The following is a 17955-nucleotide window of genomic DNA, read 5'->3' as shown; positions in this document are numbered from 1 at the left end:
ACAATCCTCTCCCCTCTCCTCTTCCCACCCCTCCTTTTGGTGTTTCCACTTCTTTTAAGAGAAGCAATAAATAGTCAAGCATTTTGAAAAATACACATTCCTTTTCCTGACCTTTTATATTTTCCAAAGCCCAAGGAAAATTTCAATCACTGCTTTCAACTTGTTAACAATAGTTGTCCAGGCAGCTTTCCATACTCTTCAAGATAAATAATCTCACAATATTTCAAGACTCTGTTTAAAAATATTTAACAATAAAGTCAAGAAGCATTGATTCTGGTTCCATGGGATTCTGGCTTCATATTCATTGAACTGTTTCTTAATGCAAATATGATCATAATACAAATATACAAAAATATATAAGGAAAGTGAAGGTGGTGATTGCACCTCAGTAGCACCTCATAACTTCATTTCATGTTGGAGCTGCTATGACACTGGCCTCAGAAGGCATTTTTCACTTTGTGATGACCAGAGCAGGAAACGGCTTCATTTTGCTCAGGATATAACGCCCCACCTTTCCTTTCGGCAGCAGATATCATTTTTGTTTTTGTAATCTGCATTTGAGAAGAATAACATGACTAATGGATTCATTTCCATTCATTTTATATTTGCATCTAAAATTGTAATTATTTAATCATTTTATGTTAAAATCAAACTTAGTAAAATAATTATTTGATGGGTCATGTAAGCCATAGGTCCCCTTGTGAAAGAAAAATGAATCTTTGGTCTGTAAGTGGCATCATATTCATAAGGTGTCAGATAAACAAATGATGCAGTAAAACGAAAACTATATTACAATTGCCTTTGGTGTGACCTTGGCTACCCTTGAAAGTTTTGTAGGTTGAAAGTTATATTTACCTGTAAAATAAGATTACATTAATATTACATTAGTCAAAATCAACTCAGGGGTGGAAAAAGGCATGCCAGAATCACCTCAGGGCTTTTAAAAACTACCAGTGCTCCCTACCCTCATTTTAGATTCTAATCTGCCCATCTTGGCACCCAGACTTGGACCCTTTGTATCATAATCATACAAGGTACTATGATGGGTGGATTGGAAGAATCTATAGAGAAGTATAAATGCATGTTTGCACCCAAGTAAACAATAACTATTATTGAAAATTATTTTAAATATCTTGTAAAAATTTAGCAATGTTACAATGAGACAATTTGTCATCATTAGGTTATGTATTTTCTGGGCTCAGAAGATTTTTTTCACTGAAATAACAATTTTCAGAAACTAAATCTAGTAGAAGCAACAGTGTGACACAATTTTCAAGGGCTTTTGGTTCAGATAAGCTCCACTAAGCTCATACAATGGGTACCTTCCTACCCACTGGTTCCCACTTGCATTAGACTAAGATAACACACAAGTTGGTCCTATTGTAAATACAACACCCATAGTCTCATGAAGTGAAAGGGGAATCCAATGAGAATACAAATATGTATGTTTTATGTTAGCTCTATGCAGTTTTATGAGGTCTGCTATTGGATTTTTATTTTATTCACTCTGATTTTTTTTTTGTGAGCCAGTGTTGGTTTCTGTGGTTGAGGACCTTCCCTTCTCTTTTTCACTGTTTCCATTCTTTCAGTTTCACATATTTTGAAAATGTGAAATGTCTGGCCTCTTTATACTTGAAAAGAATCTACAGTGGTTTATCAGCATTGCCCAAATGTACTTAGTCCCATCGGAACAGCTGTGCTTCCTGTTACTCCCACTCTCCCAACATTGTTAAAAGTGGATCTGCATTTTCCATTTGGATCCTCACTGTAAAAAAATATCCTTATTTTAATAGTATGATGGGGATTTTACACTCCAAAATAGGTTTTAAAGAAAGAATATTCCTACACCTAGATGCTGAGCTTACTTTTCTCCGATGTTATTTCACACTAATTCACAGTCCCAGGGGGAAAATAGCATGTATTTATTTTGTGTGTAAAAGAAATGGAATAAATATGTATGTATACATACATACATTTATGTATATGTGAATATAGTATGTATATGTATATGAAATGTGTGTTTTTATTTTACTGGTATCAGCCAATACCTCCATATTCATCCCTGACAAACAAGAAAATAAAAACTAGATATAATTTGGTATAGTTTATATGTATATATTACACATATTTGAATATATACATATATATATACATATGCACACACATAAATATCAAAAAGGAATATTTCATTTGATTCATGCTTAAATTAAATGTCAAAGAATTAGTAATATTTCTGCATTATATAAAAAGAACTTGATACTTTCACACTTTCCTTCATCTTACCAAGTCATCTTCATGCATTTTATCCCAGTCATGAAAATACACTGTTACAGAATTAACCTATATGTTACCTCCGTAGGCAAATCACGCTCTCGCAAGCCTCTCCAGCTGGTGGTTGGCACTCTGACACCAAGCTCAGTCTTCCTGTCCTGGGGCTTCCTCATTAACCCACACCATGACTGGACATTGCCGAGTCACTGTCCCAATGACAGGTAACTCATCATAACGGAAGACTTAATTTTTCATCTGAAAATTAGTGCCTGTTTTGAATAGTATTTGTGCATGCTCTTAGAAGAGTGTATAAATATCAGGAGCATCAGCATTTACAGGTAACCTCTTAGCTGTCCAGCCCATTCTGGATGTAAGGGGAATGCAAAGGTTTACCCATAAGGAAGTTACCATCTACCTGAATAGAAACATGCAAGTATGTTTTCTTTTTTCTTTTTTGATTGATTTCAGAGAGGAAGGAATAAGGTGAAAGAGATAGAAACATCAATGATGAAAGAGAATAGTTGATTGGCTGCCTCCTGCATGCTCCTCAACCTGGGCATGTGCCCTGACCAGGCATTGAACAGTGACCTCCTGGGTCATAGGTTGATGCTCAACCACTGAGCCACATAGACTGGACAGTATGTTTTCTCAACAAAGAATAAACTTACAGGGAGAATAAGCCACATGGCAAATGGGGAGTATCAGTGAGAAGCGTAATGACAGCTCAGAGGATGAGGCTGAAGGCAGTTAGGAAAGACTGTTAAAAGTTGGAAAGGTAAATGTCCTAGAGAAATATAGTAGCATTCTGTTCACCCTTTGCAAGCAAAAAGAGTGGATTGTTCCACTACTGACAAAACATAAAAATAAAATTGGAAAGGTTGCTGGCTCCCAGGAAAGATGTATATCGAATATTTATTTATTTTATGGTTTGTTTGTTTTTGACTAACTTATCCATTTACACTCCCATAAGCAACATAGGAAAGGTTCCAGTTGCTCTCCATTCTCACCATGTTTTGTGTTGTTAGTATTTTTCTAGTGTAGTCCTCTCTCATTGCCATTTTGATATGCATTTCTCATGTACTAAGGTGTTTTTTTATGTACCTTTTGGCCAAATATATATTTGTGTACTGCTTATTTTTATTTGTCTAAATTTAACTACAAAAAAAGACCTTTAAGATGTTTATAAGTCCTCAAAAGTGCCTTTCATATGACTTTGATTAGGAAATCTAGACTATGAAAAAAATTAAATTTCCCTTCACATGTTCAACCTATAGTTCTGAAAGAGACATTTTTGGGGAAAGGCATGTAGAAGATATTGCCAAACCCAATTTAAAAAAAATAATTTTGAGATGTTACAAAAAATCTGAAATATTCTTATTTCACCCACTACTAAACCCACACTTATTTTGTTTGGAAATGGATTCTTAAAAGAACATGCTTTCTTGTGATAATTCCAGTTTCTAGTGAATTGGTCCAGGGTGACAATGCTGAGAAAATAAACATTTATAAATTGCTTTCTTTTTTAAAAATAACTTTTTATTCTCTTATTTTTAAAAAAGTTGAAAAGTGGGGAGGGAAAGAAGGAGGAAGAAAGGAGAGAAGGAAGGAAAAAAGGAGGAAGAAAAGAAATTTGGTACACTTGTAGCAAAATGCAGTTATTCAACTTGCTTGATAAATCACTGAGGTTCAGTAACCTGCAAATTCATATAGCACAGTATAGATGTGATTTCCTCCCCTGTCTTCAAGCCTTTGCTCTAATCTCACCTGGTCTTACTGACCCTCTCATGAAAGAATTTATCTAATGACAGATTCTAATCGGTAGCTGTTGTCATGGACTGACAGCACGTGGAGGGAACGAATTTAGAGAAGGTAGAGGAACCAATATCCTGGTGGAACTAGGATTTTAATCAAGGCAGGTAGCTCACAGGCCCAAGCTACACAGACCACGCATGCACCTCACCCTCACCCCCTAACACCTTGGCTCTGTCCTTTTCATCAAGTAGATGGACTCATGCCTGTCAAATCATAATATTTAAAATAAAAAATTCCATTTCAAATAAAGTTTCTTTAAAAATGGGCATGAGAGGGGGTTTAGGGGAGCGATGGGGGAATAAGGGCACATATGTAATCAATAAAGAAAATAAAAAAGAAATAAAAAATTAAAATTAAATAATAGCATGTCAAGATGCTATGGACGGAAATAGGAAATAGTTAAGACATGACTAAAAGGGAAGAATTAAATAGTAATGACTAAAAGGAAGCACTTGGAGTATTTGTGAATTTCATTTAACAATGCCTCCTTTTCCCCAGTAAAGTTAATAAAGAGCTGACATTCTAGTCTTTGTGGTATTTGAGAAAAAAATAGTAGTCCCTACTTAAAAGCTCTCTCGAAATGCTATACTCAGTATAAGCAGCCAAATAAATCCACCAGAACAACTCTAAATTAGTGTAATTGTAAGCAGATTTGGAGAAATTCACTCTCAGATGATCATGCAGATGTTTTTAGAATTTAAACTAATCTAGTAGGTTAGAATAAGCAATAATAGCTATGGCGAACGATTGCTTCTTAAAAATTGGAAGATTAATATAGCTGAAGTTTTCCTTCAGGAGTATCTTCTTACAAAACCATTGAAACTGAATGCCCTTGGCTTGCTACAGAAATACCAACTGATGTTATTTTAATCCACTGGACTCTAATATTTGGCCCCCTGTATAGAGTCTCTGATTTAAACACACACACAATGGAGGGGGGAAAAATGAGGAACATTTGTAATAATATGAACAATAAAAGATTTATTTTAAAAAACAAACACACACACACACATATTCACACACACACACACCCGCACACAACGAAACAAAACAAAACAAAACACAAAAAACGTTTCCATTGTTTTGTTGGATAGCCTCATTTATCCTACAAATACAAATAAATTTTTGGAAAAGTTTTGCGTTTTACTTTGCTTTTGGACTTCCTATGTCAAAGCTCTGTGTAGTAAGTTTTCAGTGAGAAAACCACTGTTTTTGTTTTGTTTTGTTTTAAACTTGGGAATATTAATTACATGTTGATTTACTCTTTTGTGGTACGTGTTTCTATTCCTATTGGCATAGGGATCATATGGGTTTCCCTGTTTATAGACCTTTTTCTTAATTCATATTGGAGAATAGATGTGCTTAATTCATGGTTTTTATTCTTAATGGACTTTGAATGGAAAAATATTACACTTATCCTCAATAAATCTAAGGTCAAAAGAAAGCTTTCCAAATTGGCCCAGATGAAGAGTAAAACATGTTTTTAACCAAAATTTATTTTGCCATTAAGAACTTATTTTTTCTTTCCTGTGTTTCCAATTTAAATCGTTTAAGATTGCTTTAGTTCTTGCTTCTTTGCCAACTTATTGACGTTTTATGATTCATTTAGATATCATTTTCACATTTTCTAACACTTCCATATTATATTTATTTACTCTTAATGCAGAATGAGGGCCTCCTTGTTAGCTGGTTCAGAGCAGGCTGTTGACTCTACCCCTCCCCCCAAAGTATTTAAGAAGTGGGTATTTTCAATATTTGTGGATTTTCACCTGAATGAACATAATGCCTTGGTATCCATTTGTCTTGCCATGTATATTTTAAGTCCTGTGAGGAGAAAGATCATATGTACATTTATCACCATTATCTCACAAGTTCCTGAAGCTAGCATCTGGTACATAGTAGACCTTCAGTAAATGGATGCTGAATAATAAGCAGTGAAATGTCAGCATTTTTACTTTTATGTTGTACCATTATTTGAAAGTTAACATGATGTATTACCTCATTTGTCTTATTACTTTCTAAAGTATCACAATTTTTCCACTCGCCTTAATTTGAATCTTTACTCATTTTTTTCATCTCTTATAACTAATGAGCCCCGAGTTATATTGTTTTTGCCTTTGAGAAGTATGCATGTAAGTACCTTTGTCTTTTACTTCTCCATTTCCACACCAATGATTCCAATCCAGGCACTCCTCACCTTACCCCTGGTCATGGAAATAGCATCCTGGCTTTTTTTTCTACCCTAACCCATCCTGGCTCTTGCAAAACTGAGAAAATTTAGAGTATCCACCATCAGCTTACTCTTTTTCCAGCCCAAATTTATCTTTACCATTTTTTTCTCTTTTTTCCAAGGGGTATATGTTTTGCTTCGTACAATAACCATTGAGTCCCTTCCACATTCTGTAAGCCTTTCTCTTTTACATTTGCCCCTTCACTGTCATTGGTGCTCTGCCTTTGGCTTATAAACATGCTCTAGAGTTCCCTACCTGAAAACAAAATCTGTTGATCCTGTTATATCTTCCAAACTATGGTTTGTTTGTTTTTTAATTTGTATTTATTGTCGAAAGTATTACAAATGTCCCCTTGTCCCTCCTCCCTCATTGACCTCCTCCACCCAACTCCAGCCCCATCCCCAGGACTTCATTGCACTATTGTCTATGTCCATGGGTTATACATAATGCATGTAAATTCTTCGGTCAATCTCTTCCCACTCCCCCTCAGAAACATGTAAGTCTATTGCATGCTTCAATGTCTCTGGTTCTATTTTGTTCCTCATTTTATTTTTGTCATTAGCTTTCACATATAATTATGTAAGATTATGTGATACCTGTCTTCCTCTGACTGGCTTATTTCACTTAGCATAATACTCTCCAGGTCCCTCCATGCTGTCTCAAAGGATAAGAGATCCTTCTTTTTTTACAGCTGCATTCTACGTTTTAATCTCCTCTCTTAATTCCTAAACTTCAGCTCACATATTCCCAATTTCTATACCACCCATACAGTGACTTCCATCCTTCTCTACCATTCACTGAAACTTCTCTCTGAGGTTATCACTGATCAATTAATTGCTAAATAGATGTAGAACAGTGCTCAATTGATGTGTGTGTAAATCATTTAGGAGACCTTATTGAAGTGCAGATTCTGAGTCTATTGGCCTGATTTGACATTTCTAAAAACTCCCAAGAATTTATGGTGTGACTGTTCCACAGAGAACAGCAGGAATGGCAACCATATAAATGATTTCCAATGCTGAACCTCAGACCTTGGCTCATTTCCAAAACTCTTAGATATTTTTAGTTACCTATAGAATATTCTCATTAGGTTAACCATTGCCCTGCGAGCTCATTTTTGAAGTTAAGCATAGTGTCCCACTCATCTTCCATCTCACAAAGAACCTAGCATCATGTTTTACAGACTAGGTCTCAACAAATGTATGAACTAATAAGCAAATGGAATGTCAAGAATAAGACTTAAAAATCATCTAGCCAGTCCATTCAGCCCTTGAACCCCCTCTGCAATATCTCCTATCCAGAGTTTGCAATGAATACCTCCAGGGATGGTAACTACTGGCTGTACAAATTCTAGTCAGATTAACCTAAGTTAAATCCTGCTCTATTATGAACTGTATGGCCTTTGGCAGGTTACTGAAATGCTTCAAGTTTTGGTTTTCTCATCTTTAAAATGGGAGTAATAATAGTAATATCTCATAAGGCTTTCAGATTTAATGAAATGACACCATAAAAGGTGGCTAGGTTCCCATAGTGTCTGGCATGCATTGAACACTCAATAAATGGTGCTTATTGTGTTCTACTAGCCTTACTGTGTTTTTTTTTTTTTATATTATTCCCTTATGTTTTAATTATTCACAACATACTGTTGTAATTATCACTTCAGACAAGCTATTTCATTTTAGATAGCACTAAAATTGCTAGAAACTTATTTTGTTGAGCTTAAACCAGCCAGCAGTAGGTAATATGGAAAAGAGATTTGGGAAAAGAGATGGTTGACCAGTTTGAAAATTATTGCAAAAGTTCAAAGATAACAAGGACCAACACTAGGTCCTTAAACTCCTTAGGAATAGAGACAAGCCAGGTGCAAGAGGAATCCTGCAGGAAAAATAACTGGCCTTGAGCACTGATTGGACATGAGGGGAGAAGAAACCTGAAAAGTTTGAAAATGAAGATGGGTAGATTTTAAAGTAGTTATGAAATTCATGGAGGAGTAAGTCATTGGATTTGGTCCTAAGGTTTTACTATACTAACCAGTCAGACACCACATTGCAGAAGATTACTGGGGTGGTGAACATGATACAATATACAGAAGATGTATTATGAATTTTACATCTGAAAGCTATATAATTTTATTAACCAATGTCACTCCAATAAATTCAATAAAAAAATAAACATTCTAAAGCCAAACAAAACAAAAAAACAAAGAGGTGTAGGCATTATGAATGGTAAGAAAGTGAAAGTATATTGCTTTCAAGAATTGGTGGTAGCCGAAACCAGTTTGGCTCAATGAATAGAGCGTAGGCCTGCAGACTGAAAGGTCCCAGGTTTGATTCCGGTCAAGGGCATGTACCCTGGTTGCGGGCACATCCCCAGTAGGGGGTGTGCAAGAGGCAGCTAATCGATGATTCTCTCTCATCGATGTTTTTAACTCTCTATCCCTCTTCATTCCTCTATGTAAAAAATTAATAAAATATATATTTTTAAAAAAAGAATTGATGTTAAAAGATAGTAGCAGGAGTAAGAAGTAAGCATCAGTTTTACTTTGTTTTGATAGAATAGAAAATATTTAAACATCATTTAGACTTAAAAAATGGTCCTTGGAAGATCAAGAAAATGGTTGGGGAGCAGATTGAATTAGGACATGGAATAAAATTACCAAGTTGCTTAATTTTTGGAAGGGAGAACCCTGGAATCAGAGAGAAGCAGGGAGAGAGTGAAGGGGAAGAGAGACACTTTCAGAGGAAGGGAGTGAGGACAGAATTTGTATCACTAGTCACAGTCTCAGTGTGGCATTGAGAAAGGGGTTACAGGAAGTGTACTTTGATGTTAAGAGAGCAAAAAAAATTGTGGAATAGATGTTTTAGGAAATATAGTAGTAGTTAGTCACATAGAAATAAAAACATTGCTGTGGGGGAGGGGGTATTAACCTGGGAATTTATATGCATACATGCATAGTTTATGGGCACAGACAATAGTGTGGTGAGGGTTTGGGAGAGGTGGGTGCGAGTTAGAGTGGGTCACTGGGAAAAAATGAAAAGAGGGACATCTGTAATACTTTCAACAATAAAGATAATTTTTTTTAAAAGAAGACATTGCTGAAAAGGTATGGAAAGTGCCATAGATGGCCTGCCATGCATAGCAAGCCAGATAGCTTGTGAAAGACTAACTTTATTTTGACATTCTTCCATTTCTTCTCATAGTATAATTCACTGTCATCTATATCACAAATTTTGTTTTTGGAGTTCCTACCTCTGAGATTTTACCCTATGTTCTGCCTTTGTATTTTATTAGACTAGAATGTCTGATGTGGAGCTAGAATAAATTGTTAGTAACAGACATAATCTCAAAGATCATCTAGTCAAATTCCCTTCTTTTTCAATGGAGGAAAATCTATGCATTAGTGAACAAAGAGACTCTCCAGAGGTCACACTACTAATTTGCACCTGACAAATATCCAAGCCACTACCTGCCTTCTGCAACACTGCCTTCAACAGTTCTATACTTAGGGTATGAGATGTTCTCTTAAAATCCAAATTGCTAGAAAATTCAAATTTCCAGAAGTCTTCTCTGATGACATTCACGAGTTGCTACCTGTTTAATAGACTTGTTGCCCTCCATGCATTCATGCCTAAATTTAATCATCCACAGAAAAGATGCAATCGACACTTAATCCTGGGTGTCCTCCAACAATAATGGGAAGTCTGTGATGGTAAATACGCAATAAAGCAAAAGATAAAAAGCCTTAAATAATGCTAAAAGGAATTGTGATTTCTTTTACTCTTCTATTTTGCATCATTTTACCATCTCCTTTTGTCAAGCATTACAGTAGGAAGATAGTCCAATGCAATACAAAAGGTATTACCGGTAACCTTTGCGTGGCTCTCTCACTGGTTATCAGATGTCAGACACTTCTCAGCCTCTCTTTTTCTTCCACAGTATTTCTTGCTCTGCTCATTTTAGAGTTTATTATATGGATAAGTCAAATAAATAATAAAAGTCTTAAGTCTTCTGCATATGTACAATGTAGACATTTATTGTATTTTCCTTCAGTTCGCACTTTTATAGGATTTGTGAGTTTTGGTAAGTAAAACCTTCGGTAGTGACCACTGAAAAATATGATAGACTTAATTGTTTAAGCAAGGTACCTCCAATAAATTCAATAAAAAGAATAAATAAACCGATATATTTTGGTGATTGAATCATTGGCCATCCAGAGCAATTATATTCTAATTTTAGAATGACCCTATGAACACCTACGTAGCCATTCTGCTCATCCCGGAAATATTTATGAAGTATCTGTGGTATGCTAGGTTGTGCAGCACTGTTTATTATCACAGGCCTATATTTTGCTTTAAAATCAAGGAACCTTCATTAAATAAGTAGTTTTGTATACTATCTCTTTTAGAATTTAGAACTTGCCTATATTACATAATTATCAAGTAAACCAATGTGACAAAAGTAGGAAGCTGACTGAAGCAGAGGCTAATATTAAATATATCAATAGACTTTAGAGCAGGTAAGAGGCTGTGATGTTTTGTTAGGAAACAAAACATTCTGAATCTCCCTGTGATTTCAAAGCGTCACATTTTGGGTTCCCAACAGAGTTTATACAATTCGCTATAGAGAAAAGGATAAGGAGAAGAAATGGATTTTTCAGCTCTGTCCAGCCACTGAAACAATTGTAGAAAACCTAAAGCCCAACACGGTTTATGAATTCGGAGTGAAAGACAATGTAGAAGGTGGAATTTGGAGTAAGATTTTCAATCACAAGACTATTATTGGAAGTAAGTACCTGAATTATCTTCGCTTTCTGTAACATTTTTATTTCCCCCCTAATGTTCAAATTTCTAATTATGTATTAACTTTATGATATGAGACCAGTTAATTCCCATCTTCTAGTATTTGAGAAAACACAAATATAAACATAACCTGTTGAATATTGATTTTTCAGAGTCTATCTTTTATGAGTGTGTTTTTTTAAATGATACTAATATTTGATGCTGCCACTGGTGACAGTTCATTGATCGTTATAGTATTTTAAATCAATCCCTGATCTATGAACACCAATTTAGCTAACAAACTAACAATTTGTGCACATATTCAGATGGATAGCTACCAGAAGTGAATGTAAGAAGACTTTAGGGGCCCTGGACTTTCTTCCAGTTATCCCTTCATTCAAAAACTTCATTGGAATCAGTGTTTTAAATTATAGTAAATAAAATAATATGCTCGAGTTGGAGAGAGCAGAAGTTATAGTTGTTTTCATAGTGATTAGTAAGAATTGACACAAAAACCATAAAAATGAAAATAATGTTATTTTTTTTCCTTGTTTTTTTCAGGTATAAACAAAGTAAATGGGAAAATTCAAAGTACCTATGACCAATCAAACACAGTGGTATGTACCAAGTTATTTTCAAGAATTTTTTTTAATTGCATTTGCATTGTATTTTTATTGAAATAAAGAAATAGTCCTATTATTGGGTACAGAGACTGAATCAATTGATTTGCTATGTATGGTGTGTAAGGTAAAAGTACTTAACATTTTAGGAATTCATTTTCACCCCCAGAAAACAGAGTTGAATGTATAAGACAAGATCACACTAAATTATTTAAATATCTAAAAGTCTGATATTCAATATAGTTACTCCAGTACTTCAGTATTCTAGGTATTTTGAGATTGTGTTTATTATCTTCTGTCTTGTGGATCATTTTTTACTATAACATATTTTAAGAGCAAATTGGTACATGCTCTACTTACATTGCTACTGTTCAAATCTTCATCTATTTTCTATCACTTCCTACACATATATAAGAATTAACTCTTTTCAAAATGATAAAGCAATTGCTTTGTTGTTGTTTTAATGTGCCCAGCCTCTAGTGCATGGAATGTTTGTGAACCAGCCATTTCCCACCATCTAGACACCTTTTTTCTCTCTCACTTCAGAAACTCAGTCCCTTGTTCTCCATTTTCCCTTCCCCTTTCAAAATGTGTCCTCAGGACCCATCTATCAGTTACATATTACCTGTTGCAAATGTAAGCCATTGGTATAACCATCACACAGATGTTTGCACTTCAAATCACATGCCCAGTTACAAAGTGAAGGATGTGGTCACTGAGCAGGCAGCGGAAGCACTTTGGTGAGAAGAGGGGGATTTGGTCCTAGCTTTGGTTACTAGGTATTGAAGTATTCAGCCAGGGAAATATCCCATATTCAGGTGAACATGCAAAGGCTATTTATGGTTGCATGTGTGCATGTGATGTATATGGATAGATATATCTTTGTGTCTAATTAAATTGTCCACAGAATACTCCATTGATTAAATAGTCCCATGAGGGGAAAAGGTAGTACATATCCTATTGGAAGAAAAAAAAATACTGAATTCTTTTCAGTGACAAATGGGTTTGGATAAAATAGAACTGAGAAATAATCTTGCTGAGATGACTATTTCTGTGGTTTGAATTGGCGGGAAAATGTGCATATTGGGGAATTATCTAATCATGATTATCAGGTTATTATGATTGCCCAGAAAAGTATTTTGATGATTTCAAATAATAATATTTAAAAAGAAGATTGCAGGTACATTCCCAAGCCATAAATCTTGTTTTATTTTTCTTTCCTATCTTTTTCCTCCTTCCCTCCCTCCCTCCGCCCTCTCTTCCATTCTCCCTAATCCCTTCCTCTCTTCTTGTTTTCTTTCTCTCTTTTTTGTTCTTTCTGTCTTCCTCTTTCTTTTCTTCCTTCCCTCTTTAAGTTTTAATTTTTTCTTAATTATCTAATTCATATTTAAAGATTTAGAATATATAAAATTCAAAAAAAAATATTAACAAAATTTTCTATTACACTGCCAAATCACTAGTAATAGAACTATTTGTGGTCTACTGTTAAAACTTAGAATATTTTTTTCATTTCTAAGAATATTTTTACTATAATATTAAAATTATGCCATATAATTTTAAAGCTCACTCTTTTTACTTAGCTGCCATATGCATAGCATATTCATGTCATTAAATTATCTTCTTATAAGTAATTTTAATTGCTGTATAATACATGATCTAAATACGCTTTCACCTACCCAATCAGTTTCTACTTTGTAGGCATTTAAGTTATTTCTAATGGTATTTTAATTGTAAGTGATGTCGCAGTGAACATTTGTGATCATAAGTCTTTATTCACATTTCTGATTATTTCCTTACAAGAGATTCTTAGAATGGGAGTTAACAGCCTAGGTATTTAACAGGTATTTTGTTTTGTTTTTTTAACTTCTTAATATGTCTAGTCAAATTCCTTTCCAGAAAGGATAAACCAATTTTTCATCTTGTCAGCAATGTATAAAAGTTCTCATACTATAGCATCCTGATTATTAGCATTCTGTATCTCCATCACTAAATTTCTAGCTAATGTAATAGTGTAAAATATTTTATTTTTATTTTACTGATTTTTATAGAGAGGAAGGGCGAGAGAGAGAGAGAGTTAGAAACATCAATCAGCTGCCTCCTGCACAACCCTCCACTGGGGATGTGCCCACAACCAAGGTACATGCCCTTGACCAGAATCGAACCGGGACCCTTCAGTCCTCAGGCCAATGCTCTATCCACTAAGCCAAACTGGTTTCAGCATAAAATGTTTTTCTTTGTGTGTGTGTGTGTGTTTTTTTTAATTTCTATGTCTCTGCTGATAAAGCAGCACTTTCTTCATGTGTTAATTAGCCATTTGCATTTTTCACTTAATGACGATTATCTTGGCTCTTGTTCATTGGGTGTCTCATGATATTTGTTGAGTAGTTTAAAGATATAGGTTAAAGATATATTGTAATATCATCTAGAAAAATTATTCTCAATTGTGTTATCAACTTTATGAGGATTTTTGAAATAGTCAAGACTTGAAATTTGCTTAATCAAATTATTATCTTTCCTATTGTCACATCTTCAATTGCTTATATTTTAGAAAGCCTTTTCCTATCCAGAGATCGAGAAATATTTTCTCCCCCTTTTTAGATTTATAAGTGGTTTGATTTTGTATTATAATAATTAAATTCTAAACTATGTGTTTGATTTTTCTCTGTTTTGTATAGTAAGGTTCTATCTTGATTAAGTTATATATTTTTACCAAATAATTGATCAATTGGCCTAATACCAAGCATCCATAAAGTCCCATTGCCTTTCTCTTTTAAATCCAATCCCAGGAATTCTTTTCTAGAACTATCTCAGTCTTGTTGTGATGGTTTCCTAGGAAGCATTTCTTATCTCCCAGCCTCTTGGCTAACATGCTTTGTCTTACATGTGACTCAATGATATCATCTCATCATATCCCAATCATTTGTATTTCTTTTGGCAGAGTATTCCATTTAGGTTGAATTACTCAGCAAGATTGGGAAAGATGATTGAGGTTTTTTAACTCCCAAGGAGCTCAATTTCTTTCACATCACAATAGCCATGGCTAGAAGAGCTAGGAAGAAACTGCCTGCATCTGTGACAGAGAGCCAGATGCCTTAGTACTTCAAGCTGTGAGGCAGAGTTACCCCCCAGGCAGCTTGATGAAATGTGGTTTGAAATTCTTGGTTATTTCCACATGAAAACCTAAATTAATTGAAAAGATATTTTAAGGCTTCTCTGTGATGTGTTCTTCTTTGTTACGGTCTAGAGGGCAGAAAAAAAATGTTTTGCAAACTGCTGTCTATGCTCTTGGGTAGCTCAGGAACACAGGAAAGTTGGAGAGAAACCACTTGTGAGAGCCATAGCCATCTATTATGGCCACTTAGAATTGATTCTAAAAGTGGATTTGATACTTTACTAAAGTTTAGAGGAATATTTAATCCAAATAAAGACCATGTCATTCCAAATACTAACCCATCTCCCCTGAGACTGATCTTAGGAGGCAATATTTCAAGAGATAGTGAACTGATTCCAGATGTTTTACTTTTAGAGTTTTAAGCAAAAGATACATTGAAAATTGTTTTTATTCATATATGCATGCTTACACCTAAAACTTATATCCCGCAAAAACTTCTTAACATCTTCTAAAAAGAGGTATTTGAAATGAGAGCAATAATCTGAACTTTAGGCTACCAGATTTAAAAGATAAATACTATTTAGGTTAAAAAAAATTGACTGTTAATAGATAGTTTCAGCTCCAATGCATACGTATTACAGTGTTCTATCGCTTCTGCAAAGTAGTGAATGAACCTGGTATTATTGTGTGTGGCGTGGGGAAATAGTTTAATGCAGTGATAAGCACTTACAATAAAAGAGTTAAGTACAAAAAATTTTAATGTTGAACTCAGCCCCCATCTTCAGCATATGGTTATTATATATTGTAATCCATGTCTGTAAGCACGTGTTCTGCTGGCATGCTCAGTACACTTGTGCCAGGGACAAGAGCAGGAATCTCTCCTGTTTGGTCAGTAACTTTGTTCTACCAGTTGTAAATACTTTCAATGTTACCCCTGCATATACCTCTAGAAAAATCAGTGAAAAAGTATATGCATAAACAAAACATTATTCTTTCAATATAAATTATATTACTTGAGATTCATTTATTTAAATGAAAACAACATGTTTTATTATAATGGTGCTGTTTTGTCCATGTTGAGAATATAGAACAGTTTTTATGAAAGTTAAATGTTTGTGATTAAATGTTTACTATTAGGTTTTATTATATTTAAAAAATTTTAAACAATGGCAAAAAGACCTAACTTTAATATATTATGTCTACCATTTAGAAATCTTAGATTTCTAACTAGTTCACTGAACAATCATTTTTTTATGTAGCATTTATTAACAGAGACTTTAAAATAGAAGCTTAATTAATCCAAATCTCCTTAGAGTCAGTGTTGCCCTAATATATGACATCTATTTTTACCCTTAAATTTTTCCCATGAGAGATCCACCCATCTTTTAAAAAGCCACATCTTTTATTGGTAAACAAAACAAAACAAACAAACAAAAACACCACAAAACATGGTGCTAATTTTAAAATGTAAAGTTATAGACAAATAAAGTGAATAGTAAGAAATACCTTATGGTCCCCTCCCAGACCTTGAGATTGTGAACAGTAAATATATCATGTGTCCTTCCATTCTTAATAATTGTTGTCCTAAGGAGAAACTTGAAAAAATTATATTTAGGCCAATGATATCACCAAAGGTATATGTCTGATTCCTCCCTAGCTTATCAGAAATATGAAGACTTTCATAAGAAGAATGTAAGATTCACATTTCGCCAGAGGTTAGGTTGAATCAGTAGGTTTTGTAACTTCCATTAGAATATCCCCAAAATGAATTAAAACCAGAATGTAACATGCCCAAGTTCTTCTGATGTGGTTTGGCTTGTGAGCCATTGACATTTAATTTTAAGCAACCATTAGCCATTGCCCAAATGGACAGCTCCTCCTTATCTCAGAACCTGAACATCAAGTTAAATAAATCTGCAATGAATATTCTGACACCACAATAATACCAAATTGACAAGCCTCTCAAGAATAACCTGTAGAGAATAGCATCCTGGTACCATCACTAGTTGTATTAAAGCTAATTTTCAAAATAGCAGGAGGGGGAAGTTAGTATAATGCAGGGTAGATTGAAAGTCCCTTGTCCTGTGTGGCAGCTGCTGCTTTGATTATTTCTGGGCAAGCATAGGCTTCCCCTAATTAGGATGAAAGGGCTGAATTGGTCATCAGGTCATTGCCTATTACCTCTTCAGCATCAATCTCTCTCTTGAATCCCACCAACTGGATGCTCAAGCCACAGTGTTCCCAGAAAGATGATAAAAGTGAATTCCCTTAACCATCACCCTGCTCAAGATATATTACAACCTGGGCTCTCAAGAGACAGAATATCTGGAAACTCAGTAAAAAACAAAACACAATAATCCACCTCTTACAGAAAATATGCTTACTTCCTGGTATGTAGCAAATGTTTGAAAAATACTTTCTGAATGACAAGGTGAGAGCAAAGGAAGGAAGTAGCGATGGAGGTTTGCAGTTGGAATGGGGGTCAGAAAAGCTGCAGAGAAGAGAATCAGCAAGGAAATGACTTCAGAAAGAAAACTGGTGCCATGATGGTGTCCATAGACATCATGTTCTGCTGAGGCCACACCAGCTAAACTGTGCCACAGCCCGTGGGACTCTCACCGCCTCGCTCCCCTCTCCCACAGCCCCCGCCTGCTGCACTGAGATTTTTATACAGATTGATAGCTGTTCATAACAGCAAGTCTGAAATGGCAGAGACAGGTTACTGGTACCTTCTAAGCAAGCAAGCAAGCAAAATCACTATTCCTGAAACAATCCAATTAAAATTGGATTGCAATTGGTTAAACACCATTAACTTGGAAATTATCATAATGCTTCATTTTCCAGTGAGTCCAGGTAACAAACATTTCCCTGTCCTTTTATAAGAAAACACAGGGAAAGGATTCACAGTATGGATTTCTTCTTGGGAATTTTAGAGCCTTCAACATAGGCACACAGGGACTCTCCTGATGCCCTTTAAAAACCTGCTTACAGAAAAGCAGCTACCTGCTCAATAGTCCAATCCTGGTGCATCTTTGGGTTTCAGAAGAGGTGAGAGACTAATTATAGGTCTAAAAAGAATAAAAATAATTGTATTCTGCAGCTAAATAATTTCCTTGTGGGGTTTTTTTTTT

General features: G+C 34.8%; 1 protein-coding gene and 1 pseudogene across 1 annotated transcript in view; both read left to right on the top strand.

The window, feature by feature from the left end:
* The window catches only part of LOC118724369 (ABI family member 3 binding protein), a 238964-nt gene that overhangs the window by 89084 nt on the left and 131925 nt on the right, over positions 1-17955 (top strand). Inside the window, exons 4-6 of the mRNA XM_045584034.1 lie at positions 2360-2492; positions 10917-11098; positions 11654-11709. Of these exons, the coding sequence (XP_045439990.1) occupies positions 2360-2492; positions 10917-11098; positions 11654-11709 (371 nt within the window). The remainder of the gene's footprint in view (positions 1-2359; positions 2493-10916; positions 11099-11653; positions 11710-17955) is intronic.
* LOC118725145 lies at positions 3040-3127 on the top strand (annotated as a pseudogene).

Source organism: Pipistrellus kuhlii, unplaced genomic scaffold (genome assembly GCF_014108245.1).
Source record: "Pipistrellus kuhlii isolate mPipKuh1 unplaced genomic scaffold, mPipKuh1.p scaffold_m20_p_2, whole genome shotgun sequence".
Lineage (NCBI taxonomy): Eukaryota > Metazoa > Chordata > Mammalia > Chiroptera > Vespertilionidae > Pipistrellus > Pipistrellus kuhlii.
This window is presented reverse-complemented; position numbering and strand designations above follow the sequence as displayed.